The 12010-nt window shown below is 41.4% G+C and overlaps 2 protein-coding genes across 2 annotated transcripts; one reads left to right on the forward strand and one right to left on the reverse strand.

Moving 5' to 3' along the window:
- Positions 1 to 512: 512 nt before the first annotated feature.
- LOC133878277 (protein TRAUCO) lies at positions 513 to 4583 on the forward strand. Its single transcript, XM_062316812.1, has 2 exons — positions 513 to 1773; positions 4147 to 4583. The coding sequence occupies exons 1-2, from the start codon at positions 705 to 707 to the stop codon at positions 4410 to 4412; spliced, it is 1335 nt and encodes a 444-aa protein (XP_062172796.1). The 5' UTR covers positions 513 to 704; the 3' UTR covers positions 4413 to 4583.
- Positions 4584 to 7620: 3037 nt separating this feature from the next.
- Positions 7621 to 10220, reverse strand: LOC133878363 (uncharacterized). Its single transcript, XM_062316905.1, has 2 exons — positions 8261 to 10220; positions 7621 to 8163 (listed from the first exon to the last, which is right to left on the reverse strand). The coding sequence occupies exons 1-2, from the start codon at positions 10205 to 10207 to the stop codon at positions 7984 to 7986; spliced, it is 2127 nt and encodes a 708-aa protein (XP_062172889.1). The 5' UTR covers positions 10208 to 10220; the 3' UTR covers positions 7621 to 7983.
- Between the last annotated feature and the right edge of the window lie 1790 nt (positions 10221 to 12010).

Raw genomic sequence — 12010 nt, forward strand, 5'->3', positions numbered from 1 at the left:
GGTGTGTTAACTTGTGGACTATGGATTATTTGAATTTGGTGTGTTGACTTGTGTTTTGAATTTGATCTCAAAATGGTCCCTGCTCAAGGGTGAAATCAATGTTGCAAGAAAATGTTGGAAATTTTGTAGACTTGGCTCTTGAAGATATTGTAGAACTTCTCGGCAGGTGCCATGTTTCTACTTGTATAAAAGACGTTACTACAAGTAGCATTTGCCAAAACTGGGCCTCTCCAAAATATAGAAACTAGGCCAAAAAAAAGGTTCAAAACAGGTCCAACAATAATTAATAAAAGAAAAGAAAAAAAGAAAAGCGGTTGCCGGTTATTTGAAAACCGCCTAGAGCGATTTCCGCTAACCGCCTTTTCACCCCTAATCTATTATATTTCGGCCCAAGGAAGTTGGGGCACAAAAACAAAAGAGATTTAATGCAATCTAGTTTAGCCCAATCCTAGTCCAATAAAAACAAGCCCATCACTACAAAACTCCCCAAAGCCCCAAACAAACACAAAGAAGACACAAAGTAGACAATCCCAGACCCAGCCTCACAAGTAAACCAAGCATTCGAACTCACTCACTCTCTTCCCCTCCACTGTTTCTTCCTTTCAATCTCTGTCTCTCTTCTCTTAAACCCCACATTCACACGCAATCACAGTCCTAAAGAATCCCAACAAAACCTCTTCTTCCAAAGCTTAAACCCCATCGCCATGGACTCCCTCCAAGCAACATACAGAGACGACGACGAAGAAGACGACGAATCCGCCCATCGCACCACCACCAAACCACCACCAGCCACCGCCACTGGATCACCCGCCACCACTGCCAGCGAACCCCAAAACGGCGCGAAACCAGACCCCGTGACCTCCGACTCAGACGACCCCAACAAGTCCCCCAGATCCGCGCACAACGACAACGACAACAACGCTACCGAAAACGACAACGACAACGACACTACAACTACCAACACCACCACCAACAACAACGACGACGAAGACGAGGACGACGAGGACGACGACGAAGACGACCCTCCACCCAAGAAGCAGAAACCCCTCTCCTCACTCACCACAACCCAGCCTCCAAACCCCGATCAACCACTAGAACAACAACCCAATGCCGCCGCAATAGCCACCGCGCCCATCCCTCCAACCACAACGGCGGCAAAGAAATCGAAGAAGAAAAACAATAACGTGTGGGTCACCAAGTCGACCCGCAAGGGCAAGAAGAAGAACAAGTCCAACAACCATCACAACGCGCCTGCCGAGGACACCGTCCTCATAACCCCGGTCCAGAAGTTCCCGGACAAGTCCGACGACACGCTGGACATGAAAATCTGCCTCTCCAAGATCTACAAGGCCGAGAAGGTTGAGCTCAGCGACGACCGCTTGAGCGCCGGGAGCACCAAAGGGTACAGAATGGTAAGAGCCACCAGAGGGGTCGTGGAGGACGCGTGGTACTTCGAGATAAAGGTTGTGAGGTTGGGTGAGTCCGGGCACACCCGCCTCGGCTGGTCGACGGAGAAGGGGGACCTCCAGGCGCCGGTTGGGTACGACGGGAATAGCTTTGGGTACAGGGACATTGATGGGAGCAAAGTGCACAAGGCATTGAGGGAAAAGTATGGTGAGGAGGGGTACAACGAAGGTGATGTTATTGGGTTCTACATTAACTTGCCGGAGGGCGGGTCATACGCTCCTAAGCCGCCTCATTTGGTTCTGTATAAGGGGCAGAGGTATGCTTGCGCGCCGGATACCAAGGAGGAAGTCCCCAAAGTGGTGCCTGGTGAGTGTTCTTTGCCCGCAATGTAAATTTGTGTTTTTTTGGCTATCGTTGGTGACAATGTGTGTCATTTCTATTGCAATGTGATGCTATGTGCGTTGGCTGATTCTTAGTTATGACTGTTGTTGAGTAGTGTTGATAGGTTGTGACTAGGAGATTTAGGTGATAATTTCTTTCTTATTAATCGTTGGGTCGTGCAAATAGCTAGGTGTTGCATTGAACTTGGCATGATTATGATCATGCTAAAGTTGGGGGAGAGCCTGCTTATGTGTTTATTTTTGGAGCTTGACTGTCAAAGTTCACATTTGTTAAGAGTTGGTAACTACTAGGAACAGGTTTGTTTGTTGTTGGAATTTCATTGAGTGGTGCAGTCCAATTGAGTTTAGTAATCATCTCTAACATGTTTGGGCTCTTCTACTTTGTTTAGTCTATAGGCTTCTATTGGTTTCAAGATTCTGATTTAGAATTTATGTAAATAGTGCTTGTAGTGGAAAAAGAGGGTGATTGGGTATGATCTCATTGATAGATTAATTAGGTAGAAGGTGTCTAAATTTATTAGTAAAATATAACACCATATGTGAGTGTACTCAACTAAATGAAGCCTCGTATTCCAATCACTTGGAGTTGCCTACATCAATACATATCTAAGTTAGCCAATCAGTTCTTTCTAGGCATATAGACTCTGGATTATTGTCCATTGTATGCTTTCTTACCCACTAGACTCACGTTGCTTTTCATCTTCCTCTTGTCCTTGTGGCCCCTAATTTTTGAATTAAGCTAGCATCATTAGTGTTGCATTATTGGTTTTTTTCTTCTTCTTTGAAATGCATACTAATGAATTCTAGTTTTACCCCACTTTGGCCACAGGACAAACAGTTGGCCTCGACCAAAATTTAATTCCTTTTTCTTCGTTAATTCTCCAATCTTAGCTCAAATTAGATTGACATGGCATGCAGGTTTGATGAGGTCCCAATTAGATAGCAGCTGCATAAATTTCAAGCACAATATTTGAGATAATGTTATAGTGTTCCTTGCAAGACCCATTAGAGAACAAAATTGTATTCCGAGTAAGCAAATTGACTTCCTCTAAAGCAACCTGCACTAATATTGAGACGGTGTACATATATACTGAACTAAGAAGAAAAGAGAGGGCATTAGAGTTGCAACTGGTTTGGTCCTTGGCAGTTTTGAAACTGAACCAATCATCAGTTTTAAAGAACCTAATTCAGAACCAAACTGATGTTTTATCAGATAAACTCAACCAACCTAAATCAAATTTGGTTGGTTTAGGTTTTTTTGGGTTATGACCAATGAGGTTCTAGATTTTGATTTTGGTCTACTAACTTTTATCTTTCTAACCAACTAAAGTGAGGTGCACTCTGGTAAAAAATCTGTACGATTATTAAATATTTACAATGATTAGATAAGTTATCACCAATAAAAATGCAAAAAATGTTGAGGGTCATGAAGTATATTTTATAAGTTTACAGGTTTCAAGATTGAGAGAGGATTATGACCACAGAGACCTAAGGAGAATTTCTGGAGGGAAATGTAATTTTTGCTCAATTGATTACAATATATGGTTGCATGATTAACTTTAAAGAAGAAAGAAGTATCTCTACTTGATTCTTAGATAGTTTGCACTTAGTTTATGGAACATATTCTTACTGCTCATGGTGGAAACATGGAAAAAATATCCAATTGAGGATAAGTAGGAAATGAATAATCGACATGTTAACTGCTCCTAGATTGTCTAGATGGTTTGCAGGTTGGCATTAAGAATTAGTACAGAAAGGATTGCGTGAGAAAATAAATTATGGTTTTCAACATGACCCTACCCCTTAGTGGACAGGAACAAGAGAGTCCAGTATGAGAGAAGATTATGAACTGCAGGAGTCCTAGCGTGCTTCGGCTTTTGAAAACTGAAATTTAATTCCCTTCTGTTTAGAGTGTTAGAAATATGTGGTGTGTGTATCTTTCAGCAGAAGAGGAAACTAGAGCTTTGCTTTACTGCTGGCACAGTCTGATGGCAATGATGCTCGAACCTGATCCAAGTAACGGGGTTTTGTTTTACCCTGATCTGTTCAACCAGATGACAATAAAAAAAACCTTACTTTATTTAAGTGTGCTACACTTTTAAGCTTGGGAAGCATCTCTAGATTAGTCTTTTTCATGCGCTAAAAGTGTTGCATTCTTCGTCAATTATTTGATTAAATGTCATGTCAAATTTCCAGGGTTTGATCAGCACTTTTTGAACTTTTGTTCACTGTAAGCATGGTTGTTTTTTTCTTTTTGTGTTGAACTTAGAATTTTAATATCCAAATTGTATTGTTTTTTTTCTTTGGGAGGTGAGCCAATATTGTCTCTTCTGTGCAGGAAGTGAGATATCTTTCTTCAAAAATGGGGTTTGCCAAGGGGTTGCTTTCAAGGATCTATATGGCGGTCGCTACTACCCGGCTGCTTCAATGTATACTCTTCCAAATCAGCCAAATTGTGTTGTCAAGTTCAACTTTGGCCCTGATTTTGAATTCTTTCCCGAGGACTTCAGTGGGCGTCCCTTACCTAGGCCCATGGTTGAAGTTCCTTATCACGGGTTTGATAACCGAGTTGAAAATGGAGTGTCAAATGAGAAGAAGCATTAGCCAGCAAATGGTACATTTCAACTTTGAACACTTGCGGAGCTGGGAGATGGATCTGAGTTTAACATTCTGGTGTAATTTTAAATGTAGTTAAATTATGACTGACAAATTATTTGGTGACATTGTAAACTTGACTTTTTCTATGAAAGAGAGAAAATCTGCATGTTGAATATAGCAATGTTACTTGAGCCCAATGATATCTTGATAGTTCTCTTCTACGTTTTGATGTGATATTCTTGTTTTCATTATTGTGAGGTCTCTCTCATAGAAGTTTGTTATAATTACTGTTATCTGTTATAGTTCCTTTTGGACTGATTGGACGCATTTATTGTCCAGAGTTCTGACTGGCTGAAAGCCAACTTGTTCAGAAATTATGGCATATTGCGTATAAATGTTTCCTTTGTCTGTTTATGAAACATAATCATTTTGATTATTTTCTGTGCATTAGCAGTAACATGATGGGCATTTTTCTTCCGAAACAACCAATGCACTGATAGTGAGTCTTTTGGTTGATGGGAGATGAAAATGAGACACGCTAATGTTTCTCTTCTGGTTTTACAGACCCAGAGTGGAAGATCCATGTGGTTCTCTTGGCTCTCTCTCTCTCTCTCTCTCTCTCTCTCTCTCTCATGTACAAATTTGTGTGTCTAGTCTCATATACATAACCACATGCATATATATTTCTCTAGTTTCAGTCTGGCTTTCGTCTAAAGAAGTATGTTGCAACAGCTTTATATTGCTTAATGCTGGCACATCCTCCTTGTAAATGTAAATCAGTAGAAGTTGCAGAACTCAACCTCCTTGTAAAATGCAAATCAGAAGAAGTTGCAGAACTCAACCTCTTGTGCTCCCCATGGCTTCATCATGCAGCCTTTGCTTGTCAACAATAAAACTGGTCTTTCAAAGCAATATTTTGCCACGCAGAAACTCTCTCTCTCTCTCTCTCTCTCTCTCTCTCTCTCTCTCTAGCTATTGTATGGAGGTAGCTTCTTTGTTGGTCAACCTATTAGCTAATTGAATCTATCCTTACCATGACAGGAGGTTCTCATCTAATTTTGTAAGCACTTCGTTGAAATAGGTGAAATGCATGGAAGCATAAATGATCAATTCAAGATTAGGAAGCTCAGGTTGGTCATATTGCTTTCAGATGAAAGTCTTGCTTTATCTTCTAGCTGCTCATGTTGGTAATGGGACTCTTGTGAGGTAGATTGATGCCTCGCTTATTTAGTGGAGAGCACTATGCTTTATATATAATCTTTTTGTAGATGAATTTGTGACTTAGAAAGTTTATATGTGAAATGTTTTTTTTTTTTTTTTTTTTTTTTTTTTTTTTTTTTTTTTTATCAATAGTGCATTTAGTTTCATTTTTAAAGGATTGAGGACAAATAATTGTACAATAGGGATTGCTTCCAAGTGCAGCAGATTACAGTCTAATCTGCTAGTGTATCATGCCTATTTTCTATATAATTGCTTGCTTAAGAATCATCGATCTTGCATGTAGGGAAGTGTGTACTTCTCTTTCCTCCCCCCCTATGGAGACTTTTCCCTCCCCAGTGAGTGTGGACAGGAGAAGAGTGAAGAGCTATGCCTCCTCCCTCCTCCCCCGCTCCTCATGATTGACCAGTCCTCTCATTCCCCTGTTGAGTCTTTCTTCTCCCCTTGTGGAGACTTTCAAGCTCCTGGTGAGAGGCTTTCCTCTCCCCACTGAATACAGGTAGAGGAGGGAAGAGCTCTGCCTCCTCCCTCCTCCCTTTCTCCTTCATCCTCAACGTTTTTCTCCTTTTTCTTTTCCTCCTCTTTTGTTTGCGTCTTGGAAGCTTGATCTACTGCACATCCATCCCCTCTGCCCATCCCCACTCCATTAAGGGATGGAAGCACATTGCAGGTATCCTTCAATGCATTTGAAGACACATGAATGCATGTGTTTCGTGACATTCATATCATATATGGTTCTATGCTGCATTCAGGTTTTCAACAGTTGGAGGATCCCTTGCCTTTCCAGATGTCTCTTTTTGTGGAGGGAACGCAATTTACGCAGGAAAAGCTATTAGCAGCTCAGAATTATGCCTCTTCAAGAGGGTTGCCCATTCCTAAGAATGTTTTGATTCCTCGCACTAAGGCGAATTCAGCTGAAAATTTTGCTTAGAATTTTATACTAGATCATTTTTGGTCATATAAGCATATGTTGTTTTTTTTTTTTAAAAAAAAAAAAAAAAAAATCTGTTAACAGTTGTATACACACAAAGTGTGCAAGAAACATTTCCCTATGTTGTTTTGTGTGTGACAGTTTTTAAGGGGGGTTGCCTTTCAAGCTGGAGTTTGTGTTAATATTTTTTTTCGGAAAAATGCTAGAAATACCAAATCTTTTACTAAGAGATGGGTTTCTGCTAATGCCACTCCTATTAGCACCCAGACTTTACTGTATATTCTTTCCTTGTAATCTCAAGTATCTACTTTTGATATTGATTTAAATTGGTCCCAAGGTTTTGTTTCAGCAGCAAGTTATATGCGTTCATTTGTTCCAACAATTTTTGATTGTACAGTGGTCATTCCCAGAAATGAGCCTCCACCTACAATGTTGAGAGGTAGGAAAACAAAACACTGGACAACTTCATTTACCATCTTAATATTTATTAATAGTATTGTAATCAATTGATTACTGAGTCTGGAATTCTAAAGACCTTATAAATGATAAGTATTTTTGTTTATTTGAACCCTCTAGAAACCAAAAGAAATTCCTGTTAATTGATGCACAAACTGAGTCTCCCTGGCTAGTAGAAAACAACAGACGGACATTTTAAGCTGAGCAAGCTTCTTTATTTATAAGAGTAATGCTATTCTCAGAAAAATTTCAGCTTTTTGGAACCAATTTAAGTGCTGTATTGGGGAAGTTAGAAAATAATTAATACAGAGAGCCCAAAAGACCATTAATTATACCTTTTGTCACAGTTGTGAGACTATTGTGTTCATGTTAATAACAGGTAATTTTTCTTTAATTCTGAGTTTTGAGGGGCTGCTGGGAAATTCTTCAGAAATAATTCCGAGTCAGTCAGGAGCATTCTACCGTCAGTATACCGCCACAAGACCCAATGGAGGAGCGGTTTCTTAAGAAATAATTCGAGATTCAGCAGTAGTTTGTAGCCAGTCCATTTGTAACCACAAAAATTTTCTGGTATCGTCATGGAATCAGCCAGCTCACCTATACCCTTATTATATGGCTTGGAAAATGTAGTATATGTTCGTAGCTTATTGTATGGCTTGGATAAAGCAGCATATGTGCATAACTTACATTTGAGTTTGTTGGGGCTCTCCCTGGAGATTAAATTATAAGATTGCCTCTTTCAGTTTGTATAATTAGTGGTCTTCTTATTCCAGTCACAAAACCCCTCTTTTCAAAGCATGTTCATTATCATTATCACCGTCGTTAACTATACAGTAATTGCATCCCTGGGGTCACCTTTCTTATGCATAGGGATGACAAGCTGAAACAACTCCCAAGTGAAATGGCTCCAGAGAAGTATCTATGCTTTAATTTTTGCCTACCCTCATGCATCTATGCTAGTTGGCTTCAGGTTCAGAGTACCGTTGTTCTGGTCACACCCTCCACCACATTCTCCGCAGTGGTGCCACCGGTGTTCTTATTTTGCTCAGCAAGGCGCTTTTCTTTAGCCACATTCTCCATTCGCCTCTGCAACTCCAAATTTTCTTCAAGCTTCCTTGCAGCATCTTTGTTTACCAGATCCTCCAGATGCGCCTGGAAAGAAAGTGATTTTCCCCCAAAAACATCAAAACAGAAACCAACAGGAAGGTAAGACCATTCAAGAAAACAGTCCAGAGAAGCCAATACTAACCTTCATGAATGACTTCAACATGGGCACTATAATGAACCGGTAGTCATAAACAGATACCGCCTCAAGTTTCAGCTTTGTCTGCCGCATGCCGGCACTAATCACCAATATTATGCCATCAAGTAGGAAAATCTCTCGAGCCGTTTGATCTCTTTGCTTCTGGATTGCCATTTTTATCTCTGTGTCTGCTTGCGCTTCCTTCAGAATACTCCATATGATATCCAACCCAAAGCTATCACCCTCACTGTCAAACTTTTCCCACCTCTTCAACAAGAGGGACGCATAACTCTGTGGATGGTACCCTGAAATTTGTTCTCTTTTCCTGTTTTCTTTACCACATATGCAATTAACATCCTCCAATCGATACCAGTAGAGCACATAGTAGGGTTTTCGCTCACACAGTGCCTGATAACATCGATCTTCTCTTCTAAGAATCTCGAATAACTCCATTCCTTCACTTGTGCGAGCTACTCTCACAATTTCCCATTCCTTCAATTGCTCCCTAATTGTAGGACTCCCCATCCATAACCAATCGACAAAGCTATCACCATTAGCATCACAGTCTTCAGCAGCACTAGTACCAGAAGTCACGACTGCATTTCCATTGTCTGGCTCAACGATATCTCCTTGCAACAACCGCTCATCGAACAGGAGATCCGAGAAGTTGCCGCTGAAAACAATCCTCTCTCGAAGGTTGGACTTGGCCCAGAAGCCCTGATCATCTGAATCTTCACCGTCCGGAAAGGTCTCACAGAGAGTAAGCAATGCGGAAGAACTAGCCAGATCTTCTAAGGAATCAAGAACAAGTTTGAGCTCCGGAACGTCCAAAAAGCACACCGATTGGAGCGTCTTGTCAAGCCCATGATCCGTAAACACCGGTTTCGGAACATGCTTTTGCAACGATTCGATGATAAAATCGTCCAACGTATAGAAAAGGCTCGAACCAAGACACTGATATCTGATAAGCAATCGCAACATTTCACGAATTCTTCCTATGAGTATCGTGCGCATGTCATCGTCAACGTAACGCCAATCGTAATCGGAAAGAACCTCCAAGGGCTTCCAAACGCCAGTTTCGACCATGTTAACGGCCCATTCGTGGTCTGTTTGTGGCACCAACCCTGGATATCTCTCGGATGAAGAACCTAAATGTTTCCTAAGATGCGCCGCCGTGGAGACTACATCACAAAACCTCCCTCCGCAGCAACAGCACGTCCAAAACTTCCATTTCTTCGACTCCTTAGCGTAATCTACTGCCTTGGTGAAAACCTCCTTCGCCATTCCCAACTCATTCTTATCCAAATGCGCCTTGAGCTCTTCGATTCCGATCCTCAGCAATTCCCTCTTGCTTTCCACGCTCATGGTGTCGTTCCAGTAAGCCCTGACCCGATCCTTCGAAACGACTTTCTTTACCACCTTTTTTTTCCCTTGCAAGGCCTCGAACTCCTTCTTTACCTCCGCCAGAGCATTATCCTCCAGAAGCCGGTTCCAATTTTCCCTCCTGTTCACGCCCCCAAGAACGAGGATCTTGATCTTGGATTTCTCTATGAGCTCCGCGAGTTCCTTCCTCATCTTCTCGACCTGCGATGCCGGAATCGGGACTGCAGCCGGACCGGCGTCGTTTCGGGCGCGTTCGGAGAGCAAGATGGCGTGGAAGAGTGAGAAGGAGTTGGAGTTCGGGGACAGCGCTAGGGCTTGGCGGGAGGACTCGAGGGCTTTGTGGAGCTGTTCGAGTCTGCGGGCGGTGGAGTCGCGGAAGAGCGACGCCGTTTGGTAGTGAACGAGGCTTTGGGCGCTGTGCATAATCTCCGGGTGACTGGAAAGTATGGCCTCCACGGCTTTCTTGTGGTCCTCACCGCAAAGAAACCTGAGGGCGCTAAAGCATTCTTGGGGCGTCAACGGTGGGGAACCAGCGGCGGTGGATGGCGAGGGTGCAGAGGAGGGGTCCATTTTCTTGGAGGGAATTTGGAAATACTGAAGATTTTAAATTTAGGTATAAAAGAATGGGTCGGAGGGAGGGGTTAAATAGGTAATTTACTAATGAACCGGATATAATTATATTCATTTTTTTTTTCTTCTTATATATATATATATATATATATATATATATATATATATATATATATATATATATATATATATATATATATATATATATATGATATGGTTATATTCATAAATGCGTACATTTATTTATATAATGCCTCTCTCGGTAAAAGTCTAAAAGAGATCATAAAGCTAAAATAAAAATTATGGGACTTGGGCCGTAGTTTTTGTTCCAAATTTCTCGCGTTCAAAAGCGTGCACCTTTCGACTGCTCTCTTTGGGCGCGCCATAAAAAAAAAAAAAGAATTGAGCAACCAACGAACAGATGCGCTAGTGTGAAAGCTGTTGGTACAGTTTTCGGTATGGTGACGTGTAGGCTGTTGATTCGCTCTGTTAAGAAATAAGTCTTACTTTCCAGGACCTGTTAGAAATGAAAAAATTGAGAAGATAGGGGAGAAGATGACACAAAGATTTAAGTGGTTCCCTCAATCCGAGGTACATCCACTGTAGGAGACGTAGAGAAAATTTACTATTAAGTAGTTACAAGGGGGAAATCACTCGTAGCCCAGAGCCCCGATACACCCTGATTTCCCTTACTTATGTCTTGTTGTACGACAAATCAGAAAGAGAAAACCTCTCTTTCTTTGCCTCTGTACCGTACACCAAAAAGGATAAACTCCTTTCTTTCTCTCTTTATCTCTCTCTTTGTGCCTCTGTATTTCTGTATCGTTCTTCCTATCTTTTTTTTATCTGTTTTGTACTTGGTGTAATGATCTTTATTTATAGGCCAGGCTCTTGGCCTTACCATACTTGCTGCCTTCTTCGATTTCTTCATGCCCCGTTCCCTTAGGAGTTTTGATTCCTCGCTTAGTTTAATCTGCTGGAACACCCATCTCTCCATGTTTGCCACCTTCTAGTTCTTTAATATTTGTTTTGGTTATCCCCTCGAGTGGAAGGAGGGACTGGAGATTATATAATGCTGAGTGGAGATGGTGATGAGTGGGATTGTGTTGGTCGAAAAGTGCATGGTTTTTGGAAGGAGTGAATGGATGGTTATTTTATGATTGAGTGAGATTATTCTATTGAGTGCGTGCGCTGTCCAAGCTTGGAAGAAGTGCTGCCAGGCGTGGAGGAAGGTGCTGCCCATGCTGTCTTGATGTTGCTGTCCAGCAGAGTTTCCCCACTAGCATTTGTTTAGTGCTGAATCCCACCTCAATCGTTAAATAATTACCTTATCCCATCAATTATGGAATTCTATCCTTATTGTACTCTGAGACATCCGCGGCAGACTTTCAATCAGACCCCGAGATGATGATGTCCGAGACGTAATAACTTCTCGGGATATCGTCGCACCATAACGGAGTTATAAAAGGCCGAGGTGTTATTGTACCGACTTGTTGTCATCTCCGAGGCGAGGTTACTCCGAGACTTAAATACCCGAGATATGCTCACTCCATTCAGATTAGGAGATCTCGGGATGTTCTTCATACCGTAACCTGGAGTGTTATGACCGAGACGTTGTTATGCCTCCGAGATGTTTCTGAATCCACGTGTCTCTAGGGTTGATTTTATCCTTAACAAAAGCCGTTGTCTTTGTGTCTGTTAAAACTTCTCTCACTTTTAGATTTTAAATGATTGTAGAGTATTTGAGAACCTTTTCTTTTTATATCAATAAATTATTATCGATATAAAAAAAAATTAAAAATT

The sequence above is a fragment of the Alnus glutinosa genome, chromosome 9, assembly GCF_958979055.1.
Source record: "Alnus glutinosa chromosome 9, dhAlnGlut1.1, whole genome shotgun sequence".
Classification (NCBI taxonomy): Eukaryota; Viridiplantae; Streptophyta; class Magnoliopsida; order Fagales; family Betulaceae; genus Alnus; species Alnus glutinosa.